Here is a 24,242-nt window from a genome sequence, read left to right on the forward strand (position 1 = left end):
AGTGAATAAATTTAATCAAGAAAAGTCCAGAAAAATCAAATATTTTTACTGATAAAAGTTTATTAAGGAAACAGAACATGGTGAACAAAACAAACAGAAAATTACTTGAGGATAAAAGGCAACTAGAGTAAAAGGATGTGCACAATGTTCTGGACCCAAATGGTTTCTCTTCGGCTCCTCTGTACCCTGTTCCTGTGACTCCCCACTTTGGACACAGGGGCACTGAACCCCGGGGGTCGGGTCACCATCAGCCCCGGTCACCCCCTCTCGCGCCCCGATTGGTTGGAGGCCCATTTCCCAGTCAGTCCTCCAGCACCTTCCTGTCTCTCTATCAGTGCGACACCCATGGCAGTTTCCCAACTGGGGCGCAGGCCCCGTTATTCTCAGCTAAATTCAGCCCTCAGCTCCGTCACCTGGCTGTCATTGACTTGAGCAATAGAGAGACAGAAAGGTGCTGGAGGCTCAAATGGGAAGTGGAAACTTGTGGCTCTAAACCAAATGTTAGGAAATCTGTAAAGACTGGTAACTTCTAAAAAGATATGAAAATTCCCAGTGAGCAAATTAAAGGATCACATGACAAGACTTCAAGTTTTATGACTTTTACTGCAGCAAACAAACTAGAAGCAACATTGACTAAACACTATGTTTGTAGACAAAGTATACCTTAAACTATAAACTGAATTCTGCTCTTTAACTTGTGACACAATTAAAAATCCTACTCCACAGTTATATTTTACTCTGTTCCTGAAGTAGACACTCAATACTCCCAGAACCAGTCGAAAGTGATTCTTCGTTCCCGAGGGTTTACTTCCATTCTTTTTTTTGCCAGTCTGGCAATTATTAATGCCAGAACTGACTTTCACCGTGAAGGTTCTCCCTCTAACTCATGCAAGGTGAATCTTCCAGCCTTGTTTTCAATCCTCACAAATTTGGTCTTTTCAACCTGAGTGTGAAGTCCCACCCACATTGCTGCATGGTGAACCATGCAGACTTGTCACCTCTATTTGTTCCCTCCCTCTCTCCATCCTGGCAGACTGATCTGTCTGTGAAATTCAGGGATATCTTTGAAAACCTTCCAATCCAATCATACAATGGCTTCCTATGCACCCTTCCCCTCTCAAAGCCAATTTCCATGGCAACAGGAATCACATAGGCCTTGTATCCAAGTAGACATGTCAATTGGCTATACTTTAGTCTCCCAACTTCATTCTATCTTGAAACGAAATAGACAATTAAAGCATGACCGTTTACAAAATCTGAAATTTTCAACATCTTCCTGGGATTTTGGAGACTCACAGTCCATCCACTGTCAGCAGAGATAGTTTTGCCATTTTCTACAGGTGTGACCACCCTGCACCTTCTTTCCAGTAAAATAACCCGGGGCTCCCTTTAATCTTTAACAGTCAAGACACCGGGATTGATATCAGCGGAGTTCAGAACAGCTCACATCACCCCCCTTCATTCCTCCATTTTACCCTAAAGTGAAAACACAGTGTCAAAACAGAACAATCATATAGAACCTCATGTTTGTAACAGAACACTTCAACATTTGTCAATAAATTTATGTTATTTATACTGGAGTTTTTATGATTAGATTTAGTAGTTGGAGGCAAAGGGTGGGGGCTTTTCAAGGATAACTTTCCCTTCCTAACTTTGTATTGTCTATAGTGTCAGCCGTGGCTCAGTGGGTGGCACTCTCACCTCTGGATCAGAAGGTTGTGGGTTCAAATCCCAGTTCAAGGAACCCAAGTACAAAAATCAAAGCCAGCACCGAGGGAGCTCTGCACTGTTGGAGGTGATGTCTTATGGATGAGTTGTTAAACAAAGGGCCCATCTGCCCTCTCGGGGGGATATAAAAAGTGACACAGCCACTATTTCTGCCCTTCCCTCCTTGCCAACTATAAGAGTCAACATGCTTCAGTCCTGTCCTGGATGTGATTAACAGCAGCAATAACAACAGAATCGAACCCCTGGAATCACTTGGGAACTCGCTGGTGTCTCAGCAGATTGGATATCTGAGTGAATCCCTTTCCACACTGAGAGCAGGTGAACGGCCTCTCTCTGGTGTGAACTCGCTGGTGTCTCAGTAGGTTGGATATCTGAGCGAATCCCTTCCCACACACAGAGCAGGTGAACGGCCACTCTCTGGTGTGAACTCGCTGGTGTCTCTGCAGGGTGGTTAACTGAGTGAATCCCTTCCCAGATTTAAAGCAGGTGAATGGTCTTTCACCAGTGTGAATTCTTTGGTGATTCTGCTGGGTGGCTAAGTCACTGAATCCCTTCCCAAACTCAGAGCTGGTGAATGGCCTCTCCACAGCATGAACTCGCTGATGTGCCTGTAGAAGGGATGAACCACTGAATGCCTTCTCACACACAGGGCAAGTGAACAGCCTCTCCCCGGTGTGAACATGTTGATGAGTTTCCAGCTCAGATGGGAACTGGAATCCTTTCTCACAGTCCCCACATTTCCATGGTTTCTTCATGGTGCGAGGAGGTGGAGGGGGAGGGGGAACAATGGGTGGGGGCGGGACTCCCGTGTCCACGCGCCTGCCCTGCAGACTGGAATTCGAGGACGTCACCGCGGAGCAGAGTGATTCCTATTGGCTGATTCAGGCAGGTTCCCATTGTGGACGTCACAATGCGGAAGTTGGACAGTGAGCTTCAGACTGAAACTTCCTCCTGTGGGCAACATCTGTGAGGAAATCAATGTTTGCCCCTTTCCATTTCTTTTCTCATTCTGGGGGGAAATTGTTGATTTGCAGGAACTGAAGGGAAAAGAAGTGAATCTAGAGAGGGTGCAGACTCTGGAAAGGTTGGCCCAGGTCTCTCTCCTTTGCTCCCTCAACTTGACACATTTATTTGTCTGGCTAAAAGGATGGTCTCTTTCCTAATGTTCGCAATTAAAGGGGTGGTTTCCCCAGGCGATGGCTGATATTTAAGGGGACAATTTCAGGGTAATTAACTGTCCTGTATTTTAAGGGATTGCTCCTTATTTTACCTTTTGTCCCGTATTTCTAGGACAGCCGGTGGGAAACTGATCGCTGGAGTCTCCAGGGTGAGTTTGAGTGATTCAAGTTGTACTGCAAGTCAGTGAGTTGGCCAGCAGAGAGATGATGTGACTGAATAAGATGAGTTGTAAGTTTTAGTTGATTTTAAAACCCACCACCCCTCCCACTATTATTGTCTCAAGACCCCGTCTCCCCACCCACCTTCTTGAAACCAAAACCCCCTAATCCACACTTTCTTGGTCACCAGCTTCCCACCATCCCCCCGGCCCCACCACCCATGCTTCCAGCCCAACGGCTGAAGTGTCCCATATTTTATTTTGTAAGTATTTTGCCCCTCTGGACAATATAATAATGGAAGACATGGATATATCTAATGTTGTGATTGGGGACTCTTTAGATATATTATTTATAGTTCTGTAATTATGTTCGTTTCTTATCCTTTCCAGTCTTGCAATATAAGACTGTAGCTGCGTTATGTATTTGCAATCATAGAGTCAGTACGGCACAGAAGGAGCCCGTTTGACAACTCGAGTCCATGCAATTCTCTGTAGAGCAATCCAGTCACTCCCATTCCCCCTCTATCTCCCCATTCTTCTGCAAGTTTATTTCCTTCAAGTGTCCATCCAATTTCATTCTGATGAAGACTCATACTGACTCGCAACATTAACTGTATTCCTCTCCGCAGATGCTGTCAGACCTGCTGAGCTTTTCCAGCTATTTTTGTTTTTGTTTCATTTTTAAATTATTGACCATCTCTGCATCCACCATTCCCGTAGGCAGTGGGTTCCAGATCATCACCACTTGCTCCTGAAATAAAGTTCCTCTCCACAGCCCCACGTATCTCTAATCATGTGATAGAGTTCTGTGTATTACACACATTTTTAGTGCAGTAATGTTGGGTGTGTATTACAGCAGAGTGAGATGGAGGCAGAATGATGACTCTTGTGAACTCCTTTTACAGGATATTAGAAGAGGAGGATTTCCAGTCAGAAATCTCAAACCAAACGTCAAGATCTGACAGAGTCACTCAAATCATCGGGACCTGAATATTATCGGCCTTTGAATCTAGAAGGAGAAACCTTTGTCTGTTCTGTCTGCTTCAAAAGATTTTAAACATCAGTGTGACTGGAAAAGCACCGAGACATAGACGCCCGAGTGAGAGTGTTTCAGTGCACTGACTGTGGAAAGAGCTTTGACCAGTTCCACAGCCTGAAATAACATCACACCATTCACAGTGAGGAGAATCACTGTACATGTCATGTGTGGGGATGAGGCTTCAACTGATCATCGGATCTGGAGAGACACAAGGGCACGCGCATCATGGAGAAACCGGGGACTGTGAGAAAGGATTCAGATCCCCCTCTGTACTGGTAGCTCATCAACGCAGTCATACTGGGGAGAGGCCATTCGTCTGCTCTGTGTGTGGGAAGGGATTCGCTCATTCATCCAACCTGCTGACTCACCAGCGAGTTCACACTGGGGAGAGGCCATTCACCTGCTGTGTGTGTGTGAATGGGTTCAGTCAGTTATCCAGCTTGCAGTCACACCAGCGAATTCACACTGGGAAGAGGCCATTTATCTGTTCTGAATGTGGGAAGGAATTCAGTAATTCATCCGAACTGCATAAACACATGCGCGTTCACACTGGGGAGAGGCCGTTCACCTGCTCTGAATGTGGGAAGGGATTTATTCATTCATCCCACCTGCTGACACACCAGCGAGTTCACACCTGGGAGAGACCGTTCACCTGCTCTGGGTGTGGGAAGGCATTTATTGATTCATCCAACCTGCTGCGACACCAGAGAGTTCACACTGGAGACACACGATTCTCCTGTTCTGAGTGTGGGAAGGCATTCAGTCATTCATCCAACCTGCATAAACACAAGCGAGTTCACACCAGGGAGAGACCGTTCACCTGCTCCGAGTGTGGGAAGAGATTCAGTCATTCATCTAACCTGCAGAAAAACAAGCGAGTTCACACTGGGGAGAGGCCATTCACCTGCTCCGAGTGTGGGACGAGATTCAGTCATTCATCCAACCTGCAGATACACCAGTGAGTTCACACTGGGGAGAGGCCATTTGCCTATTCTGAATCTGGAAAAGGATTCAGTAATTCATCTGGTCTGCATAAACACCAGCGAGTTCACACTGGGGAGAGGCCGTTCACCTGCTCTCAATGTGAGGAGGGATTCAGTAATTCATCCACCCTGCTGAGACACCAGCGAGTTCACACCGGGGAGAGACCGTTCACCTGCTCTGAGTGTGGGAAGGGATTCACTCAGTCATCCCACCTGTCGAGGCACCAACGAGTTCACAAGTGATTCCAGGGGTTGGATTTTTCTGTTATTGCTGCTGTTAATCACATCCAGGACTGAACCATGTTCATTCTGACAGTTGGTGAAGTGGGAGGGTCGGAGGGTTTCTTTCTGCTGGACAGGCCGGTCTCAGGACTTTGCTTCCAGTGGGCTGATGCTCTTTGAGCCTGGGAGTGCACAATTCCACTGAAATGATCCACAAAAGCTGATGAAAGACAATTATTTTATCCTGGATAGTAAATAGTGTTTTTCCTACCACTACAGGTAAATCTAAAATAAATACAGGAAGTGTTGGAAAAAGTCAGCAGGTCTGGCAGCATCTTTGGAGAGAGAAACAGAGTTAACGTTTCGAGCTCAGTGTGACTCTTCCTCAGAATTTCAGAGATGGTGAAATGTGATGGGTTTGATGCTGTTGAGAAAGGGGGAGGGTCCGACAGAACAAAAGGGAAAGTCAGGGATTGGTTAGAGGGCGAGTGAGATTAAATAACCAAAATGTCATGGAACAAAAGACAAAGGGAGAGGTAATGGTTGTAGTAAAGAAACAAAGCATTGGTCCAGAGTAAGTGTTAATGGCAGAATAAAGGACAGCTCTGTCTGAAAGCAAAAACATGAAAACAAGATGTAGACTGGCACTTGGCAAAAAAAATCAAAACAGAGGACAGAGTTGACGGTCTGAAGTTGTTGAACTCAATGTTGAGTCCAGAAGGCTGTAAAGTGCCTCATCAGAGGATGAGGTGCTGTCCGTCCAGCTTGTGTTGGGCTTCTCGGGAACATTGCAGCAGGCCGAGGACAGAAATGTGAACATGAGAGCAAGGTGGTGAATTATAATGGCAGCAACTGGAAGATCAGGGTCATGCTTGTGGACTGAGCGGAGGTGTTCCACAAAGAGGGCAGGGGACAGATGAATTAAAGAGAAACCATTTGGGTTCAGAGCATTGTGCACATCCTTTCACTCTGGTTGTCTTTGATCTTCAAGTAATTTTCTATTTTCTTTTAACCATGTTCAGTTTCATTAATAAACTTTTATCTGTTAAAATATTTTGAGTTTTCTGGAGTTTTCATGATTAGATTTCTGCACTTTAGGGAAAGTGGGTGAGAGGGGTTGGCAGGCTCTTCAACAGAAAGTGAGTCAATAGTATCTTTCAAAAGAATAGATACTTGAAGAGGACAAATTTGCAGGGCTGTGGGGAAAGAGCAGAGCAGTTGGGTGAATTAGAGAGTCCTTTCAAAGAGATGGCAGGGGCACGATGGGCGAATGGACTCCTGCAGCCTGTGAATCTGAGCCTCCTGCTTTTGTGCAGGTTAAAAGGGACAGATTTCATTTCAGCCTCTTCCCTGTATCTGTATTTAAAGAGACGGGTTTCTGTTCAGCTCTGTGTGACCGATATAACAATGTCTCCACTCCTCTGAATATTTAAACATTCAACAAAGCCTTGCATGGCCGATTATAGTCAACAGCCTTCCTGTTGTTCTCTCTGGATGCAGCAATGGTCCCATTGTTCTGCTCCATGGAACAATGTACGAAAATGATTAAATCCAATAAAATTAACCCAGTAACAACAATGATCAATGGTCTAATGACAACAAGCCTTATTCGAGATGTGGTAATGCTAATTTAAGGATGAAAAGTGGGTTTTGAGAACCATCTTGGGTTTGTGAGTTGGACTCCAGCGGTGGAGGTACTGAGTGACCCCTGGGGCAGGATTGTGGGAAATCTCTGTTGGTTCAGGAACCTGAGAAAGATTCACACTCATACCTGGGGTGGTCGCCCAATTGAGGGGGAGAAAGTCATTCATATATTTCAGAAGTATGCCTTTTTCTTTAAATGATCATTGATATTATTTGTTTTTTCAGAGTCCTGTCTTGCCTGATGGTTAAGTCTCTTTCAAATTAATGCATTTGAGAGGGTCAATTTGAAATTTAGGTGTTCAATTTGGAACTCAGCGATTAGGCACCTGCAACGAATTTTATGTACATACCCCTTTAACACTGAGAGAGAGCCTCGAGAAGGTGCAAGAAAGATTCACAGGGATGATACCAGAACTGAGAGTTTTTAAGTTACAGGATAGATTGAACAAGCTGGGAATATTTTCTCTAGAAAAGAGAGGCTGAGGGCTGACCTGATAGAGGACTTTAAGATTATGACAGGGGGCAATAGGGTTGATGTCATCAAGTCATCGCTGTCAGTACATGATAGAAATTTGGAACTGAGAATTCTAGTTCTCATGAAACATATTTCTCCCTCTCAAACTATAAATCTCTGTCACCCACACACTTACTCCTCTCTATTGATTGTAACCCTAATTCATTCGACTATCCTCCTCCTGCTTTTTCCCCAATTCTCCTCCCCTGAAGCTGCTGAATCTCGGGCTCAGTTTCACACTCACCTCTTGCCCTCCCCAATATTTCACCCAGGTTTCTGAATCTTTACACCTGAAATTAACAAACTGTCCAACAGGAGATTCACTTTGAATTGGTGCACTGTGCTGGGCTATGCTGTGAGAATGAGTCAGTTGATCAGATTGTTCATGATAGGGGTCTTGGAGTTGGGGGCAGTGGGGGAGTTCAAGTGGCAGCCGAATAAAACAACCATGTGTACTTATGCCGCTCCTTTAACATAATATAATGTCACGTGGTGTTTCACAGGATCATGCTGAAACAAAATTTGACAAACGTTTGATGAAGTTGTATAAGATCATGATTACGTGATAGAAACTCACATTCCATCTCAAACTATAAACCTCTGCCCCTCACACACTCCCTCCTCCCTATTGATTGTAACCAAAATTCATCCTACTATCCTCCTGCTTTATCCCCATTTCTCCTCCCCTGAAGGTGCTGACTCTCTGGTTCAGTTTCACACTCACCTATTGCCCTCCCCAATATGTCACCCAGGTGTCTGAATCTTTACACCTGAAGTTAACAAACTGTTTTGCTAAGGGGACGTCACAATTAAATCCAGTGACTACCCACATGTACTTTGTGTCAGGGTGGGGTCACTGCGCCCCCCCCCAACCCCCACTTTCCATCCCAGTCCCAGGAGTTTGGAGACTGGGCTCCGGATGAGCAATGGCGGCGGCAGCTCCCACAATCCCCCGCGCTGGGGAAACCGCTCTATCCGCCCCGCGGGCGGACGGCCCGGAACTGCGCATGTCTCAGGGAGTGGGGAAGCTGCGCATGTGCTTGGGAGACGATGGACTGCGCATGTGAGCCTGCGTGTTTTTGGCATGAATGCGCATGTGCGGGAGTGTGGCGGTGACCGGCCCAAAGCCCGCGCTCTGATTGACCATTGTCTGTTCCGTCTTCCAGCCTTTCCCATTGGACAACAGCTCAGCGCGGCTGGCGGGCAAAGTCTCTCCCACGTGGGATTCCGCCTCTCATCGTTTTCGGGTAGGGAATTGACCAATGGGAAGTCTGCAGCACCGGAAGGACTCTGGTCCTCCAGCCAATCAGAGCGCGGGTTTTGTGCGAATGAGGATTGAGCTTTACACAGACTAAAACTTCCTCCTGTGTCCAACATCTGTGAGTAAAACACTTTCTTTTCTCCCGCTTTCCATTTCTTTTCTCATTCTGGGGGCAAATTGTTGACGTGCAGGAACCGAAGACAAAGGAAGTGAATCCAGGGAAGGTGCAGACTCTGGAAAGGTTGGCCCAGGTCTCTCTCCCTCTCTCTTAAAGACATTGGCATCCTTTGCTCCCTCAGCTTGACACATTTATTTGTCTGGCTAAAAGGATGGTCTCTTTCCTAATGTTGACAATGAAAGGGGTGTTTTCCCCAGGATATGGCTGACGTTTAAGGGGACAGTAAATTAACATAGGACAGTTATATGTCTACTGTTGTTATATGGTATCGATATAAGATATGTTATTTATGACCATTTAAACTTCATGTATTCTTATTTCTAGTCCTGTAATATATTACTGTAGCTACCTTATATATTCCCAGTCAGAGCGTCATTAGAGCACAGAAGGAGTCCATTCGACAACTTGAGTCCATGCTGTGGAGAGCAATCCAGTCCGTCCCATTCCCTCTCTCCCCCGCCCTGCTGTTCGCCTGTAAGTTTATTTCTTTCAAGTTCATTTTGAATCGTTGATTGTCTCCATTTCCAGCACCATAATAGGCAGCGAGTTCCAGATCATGAAGAATCACTGTCCAAATAAAGTTCACCCTCAAATCCCCGAGGTACCTCTCATCAAGTTATACAGACCGGTATACTACACACATCTTGAGTCCACTAAATGTATCTGTATAAGCAGTGAACATGTGTCTCTTGATCAGCAGAATGAGAATGGAGGGAGAGTGCGTGGGATGGAGATTTACAGCTTTTGGGGAATGAGAGAGGAAAGAATGTTCCATAGAGACTAGAATTGTCTGTTCTGAATTTCTATCCTGTGCTGACAGTGATGACCCTTGTAAACTCCTTTTACAGGACATTAGAAAGGGAGGATGTGCAGACAAAAATCCCAAGCCAACCATCATGTTAAGATCTGACAAAGTCAGTTGATTCCTGGGAACTGAATTTCATCGATTTTAAACATCAGTGTGATTGGAAAGGCACCGAGACACACCCCCCCGAGTGAGAGTGTATCCAGTGCGCTGACTGTGGAAAGAGCTTTCATTAGTTACACAGCCTGAAAAAACATCACACCATTCACTGCGGGGAGAGGCTGTACATGCGTTCAGTGTTTGGATGAGGCTTCAACTGATCATCAAACCTGGAGAGACACAAGGTCATCCGCACCATGGAGAAACTGTGGGGACTGTGGGAAGGGATTCAAATCTCCATCTGCGCTGGAGATTCATCGATGCATTCACACTGGGGAGAGGCCGTTCGTCTGTTTTAAGTGTGGGAAGGGATTTACTCAGTTATCCAGCCTGCAGACACACCAGCGAGTTCACACTGGGGAGAGGCCATTCACCTGCTCTGTGTGTGGGAAGGGATTCAGTGATGCATCCAATCTGCAGACACATCAACGAGTTCACACCGGGGAGAGGCCATTCACCTGCCCTGAGTGTGGGAAGGGATTCACTTGCTTATCAAACCTGCAGATACACCAACGTGTTCACACTGAGGAGAGGCCCTTCACCTGCTCTGAGTGTGGGAAGAGATTCACTTGGTCGTCCAACCTGAAGACACACCAGCGAGTTCACACCGAGGAGAGACCATTCACCTGCTCCGTCTGTGGGAAGGGATTCAGTGATTTATCCAACCTGAAGACACACCAGCGGATTCACACCGGGGAGAGGCCGTTCACCTGCTCTGACTGCGGGAAGGGATTCTCTTGTTTATCCAACCTGCGGACACACCAGCGACTTCACACTGGGGAGAGGCCGTTCACCTGCTCTGAGTGTGCGAAAGAATTCTGTCAGTTATCCCACCAGAAGATACACCAGCGAGTTCACACTGGAGAGAGGCCATTCGCCTGCTCCAGATTTGGAAAGCTGTTCAAACACTCATCGAATCTTCTGCAAGACCAGCGAGATCAGAATGGGGAGAGACCATTCACCTGCTCTGAGTGTGGGGAGGTATTCACTCATTCACCCCACTTGCTGAGACACCATTGAGGACACAGGTGATTATAGTGGTTGGATTCTGCCGTTATTGCTGCTGTTCATCAGGTCCAGGACTGAACCATGTTCATTCTGACAGTTGGTGAAGTGGGAGGGTCAGAGGGTTTCTTTCTGCTGGACTGGCTGGTCTCACGACTTTGCTTCCAGGAGCTGATGCTCTTTGAACCTTATTGCAAATATATTGGTTCATATTTCACATGGATCATAATATCAAAAGATGTTTTAAAGGCAAAAGGTATTTTGTTTGCATTTCTGTTTGGAACTTCCCAAAAGCGTGCCACTTTGCCATGGAGACGGGCTGTACAGGTTAGAAGGTTTTTTTGTGAATTTATCTGGTTGTTTCTCACAGAAGACAGTTACAGATTTAATCTTCCGTATGCCACTGCTCACTTCAGTTCGTGTGAGGAGAAAAGAAGTTGGACAATTTGCCCAGCTTTAAGCGAGCGGAAGAAATTCCCAGTTGTCCCCATGGTGTGAGGAATGAGGTTTTTTTAAAAAAAAATATTCTTGGGGAATATTGTGTTATTTTGTGAAGAAGACTGTGTGTCTGTGTCGATGATTTAATTCAGCTGGACAAATGTTAATCGAAGACAGGTTCTCTGGAGGGTTTAAAACATAAAATGATAAAGGCGTTAGGTTTAAGAACATAAGATATAGGAGCAGGAGTAGGTCATTCACCCCCTCACGCCTGCCCCACCATTTGATAAGATCATGGCTGATCTGCCCCAGGCCTCAACTCCTCTTTCGTGCCAGCTCCTCATAGCCCTCAGTTCCCCGATATTTCAAAAGTCTATCTGCCTCCTCTTTCAATACTTTCAGTGATCTAGCCTCCACAACTCTCTGGGGTAGAAAATTCCAGACATTCACTATCCTTGGAGAAAAGAAATTCCTTCGCATCTCAGTTTTAAGTGATTGTCCCCTTATTCTGTAACTACGTCCCTTAGTTCGAGATTCCCCCACTAGTGGAAACATCTTCTCAACATCTATCCTGTCAAATCCCCTCAGAATCTTGTATGTTTCACCCCTCTTTTTTCTAAACTCTAACAAATAAAGGTCTAACCTGTTTAGCTGTTCTTGATAAGTCAACCCATTCATCCCAGGAATCAGCCTAGTGAATCTCTTTTGAACTGCCTCCAATCCCAGTATATCCTTTCTTAAATATGGGGACCAAAACTGTACACAGTACTCCAGATGCGGCCTCACCTACACCCTGTACAGTTGTAACAAGACTTCCCTATTTTTAAGCTCCAACCCCCAGCAATACAGGCCAAAATTCCGTTTGCCTCCTTAATTACCTGCTGCGTTTGCATGCTAACTTTTTGAGTTTCATGCACAAGAATGCCCAGATCCCTCTCTGCTGCACTTTTTTTGGAGTCTCTCTCCATTTAAATAATAGTCTGCCTTTTGATTCTTCCTACCAAAGTGCAGGACCTCACACTTTCCTACATGAAACTCCATCTGCCAAGCTTTAGCCCCGAGCTGTTCGTAGTCACTCAGCAGAACCTCTTTCCTGGTCCTACCTATGTCATTGGTACCTATGTGGACTACGACAACTGGATCCTTCCCCTCTCACTCCAAGTTTCGCTCCAGCCCAGAAGAGATGTCCTTAACCTTGGCACCAGGTAGGCAACACAGCCTTTGGGATTCTCTGTCTTTGCTGCAGAGAACAGTATCTATTCCCCTCACTATACTATCCCCTATTACATTTCTCTTTTCTCCCCCCACTTGAATGGCGCTCTGTACCACGGTGCTGTGGTCAGTTCGCCCATCCTTCCTGCAGTCTGTGCCCTCATCCAGACCACCGGGAGTAGGAACCCCATACCTATTGGACAAGGGCACTGGCTGAGGCTCCTCCAAAGCTAAATTTTGGATCCCCACACCTGCCTCACTCACAGTCACACCCTCCTGTCCCTGACCAGGGTCCAAATGTGATGTAATTAATCTAAGGGACGTAACTGTCTCTGGAACACAGTGTCCAGGTAACTCTCCCCCTCCCTGATGTGTCACAGTGTCTGCAGCTCGGACCCCAGCTCATCAACTCTGAGCCGAAGTTCCTAGAGCAGCCAACACTTGCTGCAGATGTGGTCACCGCAGATCGCACCGGTGTCCACCAGCACCCACATAGTACAGCTCCAACACATCGCCTGCCCAGCCATCTCTATTCTATTTAATTAATTAATTTGGATGTTAAATTTTAAAAGTGAATTTCTTAACTGTACTCTTCAGCTGTAAGAATGACTTCTGATTTAAACCACTTGGCCAATCAAAAGAGACACAAAAGAGATACCGATCAATCACCTACCTGCTTTCCTTTTGATGTTACACTTCAGCTCAGACAGGTAGAAACATATCCCCCTCTCGTACTCACCTCTAGGTGCTGTTGAATGCCTGTCCCAGGGTCCTCCTCTCTCACTCTCCTCTAGGTGCTGCTGACTGCCTGTCCCAGGGTCCTCCTCTCACACTCTCTTCTAGGTTCTGCTGACTGCCTGCCCCAGGGTCCTCTTCTCATACTCTCCTCTAGTTGCTGCTGTCTGCCTGTCCCAGGGCCCTCCTCTTGCACTCTCCTCTCAGTGCTGCTGACTATTTTTTGGAAAAACATACTTTATTCATAAAATATCTGAAAGAACATTACAAAAGATTTCAAAATTGCCATCACAAAAAGTGCAACCTCCGGTTTTCCACATAGATCATGAGGTGCTTCAATACAATCAATGAATATTCTGGACATTTCAACATGGTCATTACAGACAGTCCGACAGTGCAATGGGATTCACGTTATCGACATAGATCATGTTGCATTCTGAGGTGCTTAAGTACAATTGTGATACATGTAGTATTCACTGCATACATTCAATGTGAGTCATACAGCCTGAGGGGTCTATATAATTCCCAGCCCTTTGGTGCACTATGGCTGAAAGATCTTCGACTGTGACCTTTCCCCATTGTGCCTTTGCAGCTGCTGCCCCAAGCTTTAGTGCGTCCCTCAGCACGTAGTCCTGGACCTTGGAATGTGCCAATCTGCAACACTCGGTCAGGGACAACTCTTTGCACGGGAAGACCAACAAGTTTTGGGCAGACCAAAGAGTACCTTTCACCAAGTTGATGATCCTCCAGCTGCAGTTGATGTTTGTCTCGGTGTGTGTCCCTGGGAACAGCCCGTAGAGCACAGAGTCCTGTGTCACTGCACTGCTCGGGATGAACCTCGACAAAAACCATTGCATCTCTCTCCAGACCTTCTTTGCAAAGGTGCTGTTGTCTGCCTATCTCGGGGTCCTGCTATTATTTGAATACTGTTGTGTCGAGGAAATTGATCTTTTCTTTATTGGTTGTGACTTGGATCTTTAAAGATGGATGATGATTATTAAGAATGTGGACAAAATCCTCAAACTCTGACTGGCTATAGTACCAAACTCTCCTTATATCATCTAAAGACCGATGATAGTGTAATGGTTTCCTGGGACCTTTTTTTCAGAAACAGTTTCCTCCCATTCCACCATATATATATTAGCGTACGATGGTGCAAATATTTTTTACCCATCACCATCCCCTTAACTTGAAGATAATATTCTTTGTTAAATTCAGAATCACTCTTGGTTAGTCCTAGGTGTAATAATGAGATTATAATTTTGTCTGGTCTATCCAGTTGCGGATATTTCTCGAAGGCATTTTGAACAGCCAGAATTCCTCTATCTGTTTCTATATTTGTGTATAAACTATCTATATCCATTGTGAATAGTATGCTATCTGGGGTTATGGTAACTGAATTCACTATTTCTACAAAATGACATGTATCTTGGACGTTTGTGGACTAAGGAGTTTAAATATGAGTCGATGTATTTTGCTATTTTGTGTGATTCACAATCACAATCCAAAATAATTGGTCTACCTGGAGGTATGTGTCCTGCTATTGTCCATGTAACTGGATGTTGATGTATTTTGGGAAGTCTGTAACTTTTTCACATGTGTGGGTGCTGTCCCCTTAGATACTCCATTTGTTTCTGATTCATGTATTTGGAATTTTTAAGTCTTATTAGTACATCTGTAACCTGTTTTTGTGTTTCTTGATATGTGGGTTTAGTCTATTTGGTATAGTAATTTGTACTGTTCAATTGTCTATAAGCTTCAAAAAGGTATTGTTGTCGATCCACGATAACAATATTGCTGCCTTTATCCGCTGGTTTTAGAACAATATCTGTGTGGGATGTTAATTACCCAAGTGCTTGTTTTTCTCTTCTCGTGAGGCTTTGGTTATCCTTTCAATGGGGAATCGTCTTGGTTTCTGATTGGGTTGTTTTGATGAAATGAAATATTTTTGGGTTTATTTTACTTTTCAGTGGAATCCAGTCTGATTTGGGTGTAAATGGTTGCCTATCTGAGATTGAGACACCGAAAAAGTCTCGAAGTTTAATTTATCTGTAAAATGTGTCTAAGTCTGTTTGAATTTGTATATGATGCTGTTTTGCTACCGGAACTAAAGTTAAGCCTGTGTTTCGGACTTTTTCCTGTATTAATGTGGGTTTAAATGTTTTAGAAATGTTCATCATTGTTTCCTTTAGATTTAGAGGCTCATTTTCTAGCATTTGATTCCCTTTTAGGTTAAACACTTCATCCAGCTGTTGATAATAGAATTAGTTGTGTTTTGAGTCTAATGGATGTTGTCAGATTCTACTCCAAAGGATATATTTGGTTTTACTGGGATATATGTTTGTTCTTTAATATATTGGTTTAATTCCATGATATGCCCTTTGGCGATTGTGGGAGATTTTTACTATAGTTTAGTTCAGGGATCCCGGTCTGGGCATTTGGAAATTTATTTTTCACCCTCTTTAATAGTATTTGCAGTAGTTTAATTGCGGTGAGAGGTGTTTGAGTTTGGTTATTTATTCCAACTGAAATTATTACTTGTTTTATGTTTGGGCAGCAGTGTAGTTTATCTAAGATAGCCGTCACATGTATACATTTGGCTGCTGGGAAGCAATCAGTTTGAGTTATTGTACTGGGGCAATTGTGAATCCTGGAGAGGTTGGAATCACCTATTATTAGTATCAGTTTACCTGGGGTTATTGTCCAGATTCTATTTTTTTGATTTATATTGGGGTGTTTTGTAACTGTGTTTATTGTTTTACTTTGTTGGCTAGGTCTCCATTTCGATGTTGTGGTCAGTGAGTTAGATGATTCATATTTCTGGGAAGGTATTTGTATTTCATCGATCTCACTACCTTCAGAGACTTAAGCCATATTGGACCAACCTGTTGCCTGGATTGGGGTCTTTAATGGTTTCCCTCGATTCCAACTTGTCTGTTCAGATGTTGAAAATGTGTGGGGGGTGCAGGGGGAATCTCTGTAAGTTCTGTGGGGTCTGTTCAGGTGTTGAAAATGTGTGGGGGGTGTGGGTGGGGGAATCTCTAAGTTCTGTGGGGTCTGTTCAGGTGTTGAAAATGTGTGGGGAGTGTGGGTGGGGGAATCTCTGTAAGTTCTGTGGGGTCTGTTCAGGTGCTCGGCTCAGGATCAGCAAGTATTGTTCGACATGTTATGTTCGCCGGTCCCATCGGCGCTGTCAAGATGCTCATTTCAATATCACTGGGAACCCCTCCCTGTGGCTGGAGTGGACCCAGCTCCAGAAAAGGTTGCATCGGAGTCACCGATGGTTTGCTATTGTCTGCTATTTTCTGTAAATGTGGCTGACTCCAGTCTCCACCCCCAGAGGCCGGTGTATCGGGTTCATTTTTATTGGTTACTGCTCTGATTGGTGTTTTGGGCTGCACTCCCTTCCTTAGGGTACATGTTGGGGTCTGTAATTGACCTCGGGCCGATGGGAATTGGATTTTACTTTGTCTCAGTTGGGTTGATGGTCTCGAATGGTTTCCCATTATTTCATGGTAGGTTGGTGGTTCCCTTGGAAATTTGATATGAAATGGATTGGTTGGCCTTTTTGTGGCTTTGGTATGAGAAGATTTTGTTGGAGGTTTAATATTTTCGGGTTTGGATGCTTCCATTATGTGTTTTGTGGTTTGATGTTTAATTGTATCGAATTCCTGTTCTTGTAATGGAAGTTGTTTTGTAATTAAGTCGCCAGAATACATTTTTCTCACAGAACCATTCATTAGATTGACGGAGGCAATTGTGTAAGGACTGTTTGTGATGTCAATTCTGGCTCTGATTTGTTTTCTGAGTCCAGACATATCTTCCTTTCTTGGAACAGAGAAAGTCTCGGTGTCACGAGGACTGCTCTGGAGAATCATTGTCTGAGGTGGATTTGTTGGATTATTTTGAATCCTTTTTGATGAAGCCTTACCTATTGAGTGCTGAGACCTTGGCAACTCAGGCTCTGGTGTTCCTAGCCCATCTTCCAGCTGTTCACTGGTGGTGTGGTTGGAAGTGTGCTTCGGCCATTCGCGCTCTGGGACAGCGCCCCACCCTGACCCATCACAACAGGACACCTCACTTTCCCAAAGCAGGCGCAAGATATGTTTTTTTTTACTTTCATTAATTGTTCTAAACCTAAATTTTTCTTTCAGGTTCTTTTTATTCCAGTTCGATGCCTTTGAAACAGCCTCCTCCAATCTATTAGTTTGAATGGTTTCCTTCCGTTTATTATCTCGTTCCTTTCGATTTGTTGTGGAATGTTCAATGAGGATTCGTCTAGTTTCGCTGGCCCAACTTTCTCAATTTGTTGCCAGTTTTTTGTGGTTTCCTCTGTGAGGTTCGCAGGTTTTATTGATCGTGTTAATTGTTCTGCTCATCTCTTAATTAACCTTCTTCTTCCAATCACATTAAATGGTGGATCGTTTGAATCATTTTATGTATTAGTCTTACTGACGTTGCAAAATTCTCTTTTGGGTTAGTGGGAGTCAGTGGGAGTGGAGATGGAATTCATCCCCATTGTAGAGTTCACCTTGCCTTCGAGGCCTGTCCAGGAAATTGATGAGGAGGTTACAGTAGGGAATTCAGGACGTGTGTTAATCTGGTTTTAATTATGTTTTTCAAAAAAGGATAGAGAACAAAAGGAGACAAAAATGGAAATAATCTTGATAAATTGAGACAAGTTTTTAACCAATATATTTTGTACATATTCGTATACTAAGAAACCAATTAAAATGGGACCCACCCTTAAAATCGATCCAACCTGCTGCTAGAGTTTGTTGGACTTTTCCATTGAGGCCGGCTTTTTGTGTGATAAAATTCTTTTCTCCGATGGGACTGAGCTGCCCCAATATGGTTCAGGGTGTTATTTGAGGCTGTCGGTTTCTTCTGTTGAGGATGGTCCTTGTGTTTCAGAATTTGCTCCTTTTCCGAGGATGCTTTTTCCAGTCAGGATGATCTTGCCAGATCAACAGTTCTTCCCCTTTTTGAGGATCTGTTGTCTTTGTTATAGAATCAGATAAAGTAGCAATCGTCTTTTTGGTCTCCTTTGCTGAGGGTGACCTTCTGTGTTTCAAAAACTGCTCCTTTCCTGAGGGTGTTTGTGTAATGTTACAAAATAACTGAAAACAATGCTGATGATATGACGGTTGAGAAATTACTTGGTTATATTCCTAACACATTTCACAATTTCTATTTCTCTGTCAATTTCTATTGCTTCGTCAGGGAAAAAGTTGTCCACAAAATTCCAATTCTCAATCGCAATGAGCAAAAAAAACACTTCAGTGATTAAAAGTCTCAATGTGGAAAGATGTGTTTTTGTTTCTTTTCATCTAACGGTAAAAGATTCAAGTTCTTACAGACTGGCTGATGACGAACAGCAGTCTCGGATGATTCCAGAAAAGTCCAGGTTCCAAAGAAATGTTCCAGAACGTTCAGGAAAGATTCAAATTCCAAATGTCACACTCGTGCCTGCAGTTCAAACAAACACTCTCGTCAGCAGTCACATCACTCTTTATATATATTTATTTATAGATATATACTTTTCTGCTCTTTAGTGACAAGGTTAGGTTGGAGAAACTGGGGTTGTTCTCCTTGGAGCAAAGGAAGTTGAGGGGAGATTTGATAGAGGTGTACAAGATTATGACAGGTTTAGATAAGGTGGACAAAGAAAAGCTGTTCCCATCAGCTGATGGTACAAGGATGAGGGGGAACATAAATTTAAGGTTTTGGGCAGGAGATGCAGGGGCATGTGAGTAAGAATATTTTTACACAGCGAACGGTGATGACCTGGAACTCACTGCCTATGAGGGTGGTGGATGTAGAGACAATGAATGATTTCAAAATAGAATTGGTTGGGCAATTGAGGGAAATAGACTTGCAGGGCTATGGGGATAGAAGGGAGCTGTGGGACGGACTGGTTTGTTCTACAGAGAGCTGGCATGAACTCAATGGGTTGAATGGCCTCCTTCTCTGTCGAATGACTCTTTGGTCGAAAGAGAGAAATTTCAGCTGCTTCAGTCTCTTCAACTGACTGAAATCCTTCATTCCTGGGGCCATTCTCGTAAATCTCCTCTGCACCCTCTCTAAGAACTTCACATCTTTCCTAAAGTGTGGGGCCCAGATATAAGGTTCCATTCTAGAGGGATAGAATTGAAAAGCAGTGAGGTTGTTCAACTTGTTTCGAATCATGATTAGACTATAGTCAGGATATAGTGTGTTTGGATTTTCACAGAGTATTTGAAATTATGTGAAAGACATGGTTATTCCACAAAATTAAGACTCCATCTTTATTAATGATGTTGATGTGGGGACCGAGTGTAATATATCCAAATTTGTGGATAATTGGCAAAAAAAATGCATTCCTATAGCACCTTTCATGACCTCCTAAAGCGTTTTACAGCCGATGAAGCACTTTTGAAGTGTAGTCACTGTTGTAATGTAGGAAACTGGAGGTAGTGATGGGTAATCACATTTAATTTTAAAAATCCATCACTTTCATACTGTATTCACTGTTATAAGTAACAAGGTCAAGGAAACCAGTTTAACTCTCACATAAAACTTCCTGCAGCTGTTTCACACCCTGTAACTTTTCTTCATTAACAATATATTGATCTTGTATTAAAAGCCCAGTGATGAAACAGATAATTATTAAGTAATGAAATTCAGTTATACTGGGTTTTACAAAACTCAAGACACAGTGACCAACATTAGATGTGATTCTGCGATTGGACAACATTTGCTAAACAATCCTGAATGTTCTGAGATTTGTGCTGACAACCAGTTTAAGATTGTCAGTCGGGCTCGCAGTGTGACACACTCATGTGTACTGGAAGTGACATACATTAATACACAGGGCCCTGCTCTTTGCAGACAGGACATGGATACACTTTCGCCTGTTTCAACTGAACAAAACAGATGACAACTGTTCCTTGGTTCATTCCCCAGGTGAATGCCTTGACCAATCAGTCAACATGCCTGGTTTGAATTTAAACAAAGCTTGGCAGTTAAGTGTCACTCATCAGTTGACTGCTGCATTCTCCATGGCAAAGCTTCTACCAGTCAGTGTCCACTTTCCAACCAATCAGCACTCTCTTCTCATGAAGTATAAATTGTTGTTCCCTTTACATTTGGTATTCTTGCGAATGTCCTGATGAGTACAAGATGAAAAGCTGCGACATCTCTCTTTTTTCTGCAATTACTGTTTTAATTAACTACCAGTCAGCAGCAGATGATTGAATAATAGTGAGCCTTAATTGAACGCCAGTTAATGAATCAGAAGTTATTCTAAAAGAGTGAGTTTTATTTGCTGTAAAAATGTAAAACCTTAATTTCTGTGTATGTAAAGAATGTGCAATGAAGATAAATGTATTGATAAGAGAGATCTTCAAACTCTGATTAGCCTCAAAATTTGAATCTGAATAAGGGATGGTATAGAATCAGATAAAGATAGTATGAAACAGTTCTATTGTATTCCTGTCTAAGATAATGAGAGAAGGTGGTGTAAGTAATTGGGGATCCAATTAAATTAATCTAATCATCAAATTGACCAATTGTCATGTTACAACAGGCCCAACTCTGACGTGAGGTCATGGTCACTTTGGGGATAAAAGTAGAGATTCTGAAGGCCTTCCTTGCTAGCCAAGTACTGAAGACACCCGAGGCTGAGTTCCAAGGAAATTACTGTCAGAGAAGGAGCCAGACTCCCAAGACCGAATTCCACAAGAATTACTGTCAAAGAAGGAGCCAGAGAGGGTTACACTTCTACAGGCTGATCACCCACATGAAGTTGTAAAAGTCGATGTCTTAAAGTTATTAAGTAAACATTTTTCTTTTAATAAACTTATTTTTAAATTTACTATCCAGGGAATTCTGCGTTTGCTTTAATTGGTTAAAGTCTTGTCTGAACCGAAGTGAATTTATTAAATGGCAAGTTGCGGGTGGCTGAAATCAATTAAGTTTAAGATAACAAGATAATATAAAAATTAAATTTAAAAACTTGCATTTCTATAGTGCCTATCCCGACCACATGACACCCCAAAGTGCTTTACAGACAATGAAGTACTTTTGAAATGTAGTCACCATTCTAATGTAGGAAAGGCTGCAGCCAATTTACACACAGCAAGATCCCACGAACTGCAATGTGAGAAAGAACAAATAATATGTTTTTATTGATGTTGATTGATAAATATTGGCCAGGGGGTACCGGGGGTAACTCCCCTCTTCTTCGAAATAGTTGTCATGGGAACTTATAAATCCACCCAAGATTGCAGACAAGGCCCTTGGTTCGTATCTCATCCAAAGATAGCAACGCTGATAGTGCAGCACTCCCTCCATGCTGACATTTGGAATGTTAGATGTGGTTTTTGCTTTCAGGTCCCTGGACTGGGACTTGAACGAGCAGCCTCCTGACTCAGAGGTGAAAGAGCGATCCACTGAGCCATGGCTGACACTTTAAAGCAATACAAGGTTTGATAGGGAAAGTTACTGTCAAACTAGTCCCCTTCCAGTATTTATCCAATATCCTTTGTTGCCATTGACGCCAGTCGGACCATCATGCCTGTGCTGGCTCTTTGAAAGAGCTACCCAATTAGTCCCACTATCCTCCCCTTTCCACATGAGCCCTGCAAACTGGTCCCCTTCCAGGATTTATCCAATTCCCTTTGTTGAATTTGCTTCCACCAGCCTTTCAGGCAGTGCATTCCAGATCACAACACCTCACTGTGTAAAGATTTATCTTCCTCATTTCCCGTCTGGCTTTTATGTCAATCACCTTCAATATGTGTCCTCTGGTTAACAAACATTTTGTCAATGGAAACAGTTGGTCTTTATTTACTTGATGGAAACCATTGACAATCTTGAACACCTCTATCGCATCTCCTCTCAGCCTTCGCTGCCCTAAGGAGAACAACCTCTCCAGTGTGTTCACATAACTGAAGTTCCTCATTTCTGTCACCGTACAAAATCCCTGCACTCTTTCCAAGGTCTAAAAATGGGGTTAATTTCTCGAGAAATAGCATTGAAAAGCAGAGAAGTCATGTTAAACTCGTATTGAGCCTTGGTTGGACCAGACTTGGAATAGTGTGAACAGTTCTGGGTCTCCATCATTATAATAAGGATAGAGGGGAATTCGAGAATCTGCAGGAAAGATTCCCAAGGACAAGAACAGGACTGAGAGTGTTTAAATTACAGTAAAGATTGAACAGGCTGGGGCTTTACTCTCTTGAAAGGGAAGGCTGAGGACTGACTTGATCGAGGACTTTAAGATTACGAAGGGAAGCAACAAGCTTTACATCACCATGTTATCACTGTCTGTACAGGATAGAAATTCAGAACACATCATGTTAGTTGTCATAGATTATGTGATAGAGAATCATCCTCCCTCTGAATTTATAAATCTCCGTCCCCCACACACTCTCTCCAGACTATAGATTGCAACCCTAATTAATCCGACGATCCTCCTTCTGTTTTTTCCCTAATTCTCCTCCCCTGAAGGGGGCGTCACAATCAAATCCAGTGACTACCCACATGTACTTTGTGTCAGGGTGGGGTGCGCCCCCCAACCCCACTTTCCATCCAAGTCCCAGGAGTTTGGAGACTGGGCTCCGGATGAATAATGGCGGCCGGAGCTCCCAGAATAAACCGCGCTGGGGAAACCGCTCTACCTGCGGACCGGGACTGCGCATGTCTAAGAGAGAGGAGAAGATGCGCATCTGCGGAGACTGGCTTTTCCCATTGGCTAACCGCTCATCCGTCACGTGGGTCAAAGGGTCTCCCTCCACCGCGAAGGCTTCCGCTGCCGGTGGATAGACCAATAGGAATTCTTGGAGGACCGGAAGGACTATGGTCCTCCAGCCAATCAGAGCGCGGGCATTGTGTCCAACATCTGTGAGCAAAACAGTTTATTTTCTCCCCCTTTCCTTTTCTCATCCTGGGGGAAATTGTTGACTTGCAGGAACTGAAGGGAAAGGAAGTGAATCCAGGGAGGGTGCAGACTCTGGAAAGGTTGGCCCAGGTCTCTCTCTCTCTCTCTCTCTTAAAGACATTGACATACTTTGCTCCCTCAGCTTGACACATTTATTTGTCTGGCTAAAAGGATGGTCTCTTTCCTAATGTTCACAATTAAAGGGGTGGTTTCCCCTGGAGATGGCTGACATTTAAGGGGACAGTAAATTAATATAGGACAGAGATATGTCCAGTGCTGTTATATGGTACACATTAAATATATTATTTCTGGTTAGGAATAGAATCCATTTATTATTATTTCTACCTTTTTAATATAGTACTGTGTATATTTCCAGTCATTTCCAGCAGCAGCAGCTCACCAGCACCTTTTCAAGTGCAATTAGGGATGGGCAATAAGATCTGGACTCGACAGTGATGACCACATCCCATGAATGAATATAAGAGTCATTGTAGTACAGAAGGAGTCCATTCAGCAACTCGAGTCCATGCCGACTCTCTGTAGAGCAATCCACTCAATCCCATTCCCCCTCTATATCCCCGTTCCTCTGTAAGTTTATTTCCTTCAACTGCCCATCCAATTCCATTTTCAAATTCATGTGATCTCCACTTCCATCACCCTCGTAGGCAGCGACTTCCAGGTCAAGACCGCTCGGTACCTAATAAAAGGTCTTGCTCACAACCACCCTCTATCTTGAATCGATGTATATTAAACACTGTACATTAAACACATTTTAGTCCACTAAATAAAGATGTAGCCGAGCGAGCTGCATGAAAATTTTCAGGTGTTTGTATCCTGGAGAGGAAATGGTGTGCATCGATCTGATGATCAGCATTAATCGGCACCTTCAGGAGAATTGGGAGGGTGTATTTTACATCCAGCAGAGTGAGAATGGAGGGAGAGTATGAGGAACGGGAGAGGAAGGAATGTTCCATAACAAGTGGAATTGTCTGTTCTGAATTTTGACCCTGTCCTTTTACAGGATATTAGAAGGGAAGGATTTTCAGACAAAAATTTCAAAC

The 24,242-nt window shown here is 43.8% G+C and overlaps 4 protein-coding genes and 2 pseudogenes across 6 annotated transcripts in view; 3 read left to right on the forward strand and 3 right to left on the reverse strand.

The window, feature by feature from the left end:
* The window catches only part of LOC144696921 (uncharacterized), a 36,207-nt pseudogene extending 29,321 nt beyond the window's left edge, over nt 1-6,886 (forward strand). The window contains exon 3 of the transcript XR_013580281.1: nt 4,363-6,886. The product of XR_013580281.1 is annotated as an uncharacterized LOC144696921 (transcript). The remainder of the gene's footprint in view (nt 1-4,362) is intronic.
* LOC144697263 (uncharacterized) overlaps nt 1-24,242 on the reverse strand; it is a 330,696-nt gene that overhangs the window by 125,457 nt on the left and 180,997 nt on the right. The gene's annotated exons all lie outside the window — the stretch shown is intronic.
* Nucleotides 1-24,242, reverse strand: part of LOC144697287 (uncharacterized) — a 685,032-nt gene that overhangs the window by 77,495 nt on the left and 583,295 nt on the right. The gene's annotated exons all lie outside the window — the stretch shown is intronic.
* Nucleotides 1-24,242, forward strand: part of LOC144697957 (uncharacterized) — a 375,283-nt pseudogene that overhangs the window by 74,427 nt on the left and 276,614 nt on the right. The gene's annotated exons all lie outside the window — the stretch shown is intronic.
* LOC144697393 (uncharacterized) overlaps nt 1-24,242 on the reverse strand; it is a 131,522-nt gene that overhangs the window by 47,449 nt on the left and 59,831 nt on the right. The gene's annotated exons all lie outside the window — the stretch shown is intronic.
* On the forward strand, nt 8,393-17,471 carry LOC144698462 (uncharacterized). Its single transcript, XM_078570404.1, has 3 exons — nt 8,393-8,529; nt 10,046-10,792; nt 17,414-17,471. The coding sequence occupies exons 1-3, from the start codon at nt 8,393-8,395 to the stop codon at nt 17,469-17,471; spliced, it is 942 nt and encodes a 313-aa protein (XP_078426530.1).

Source organism: Cetorhinus maximus, chromosome 23 (assembly GCF_964194155.1).
Source record: "Cetorhinus maximus chromosome 23, sCetMax3.hap1.1, whole genome shotgun sequence".
Classification (NCBI taxonomy): Eukaryota; Metazoa; Chordata; class Chondrichthyes; order Lamniformes; family Cetorhinidae; genus Cetorhinus; species Cetorhinus maximus.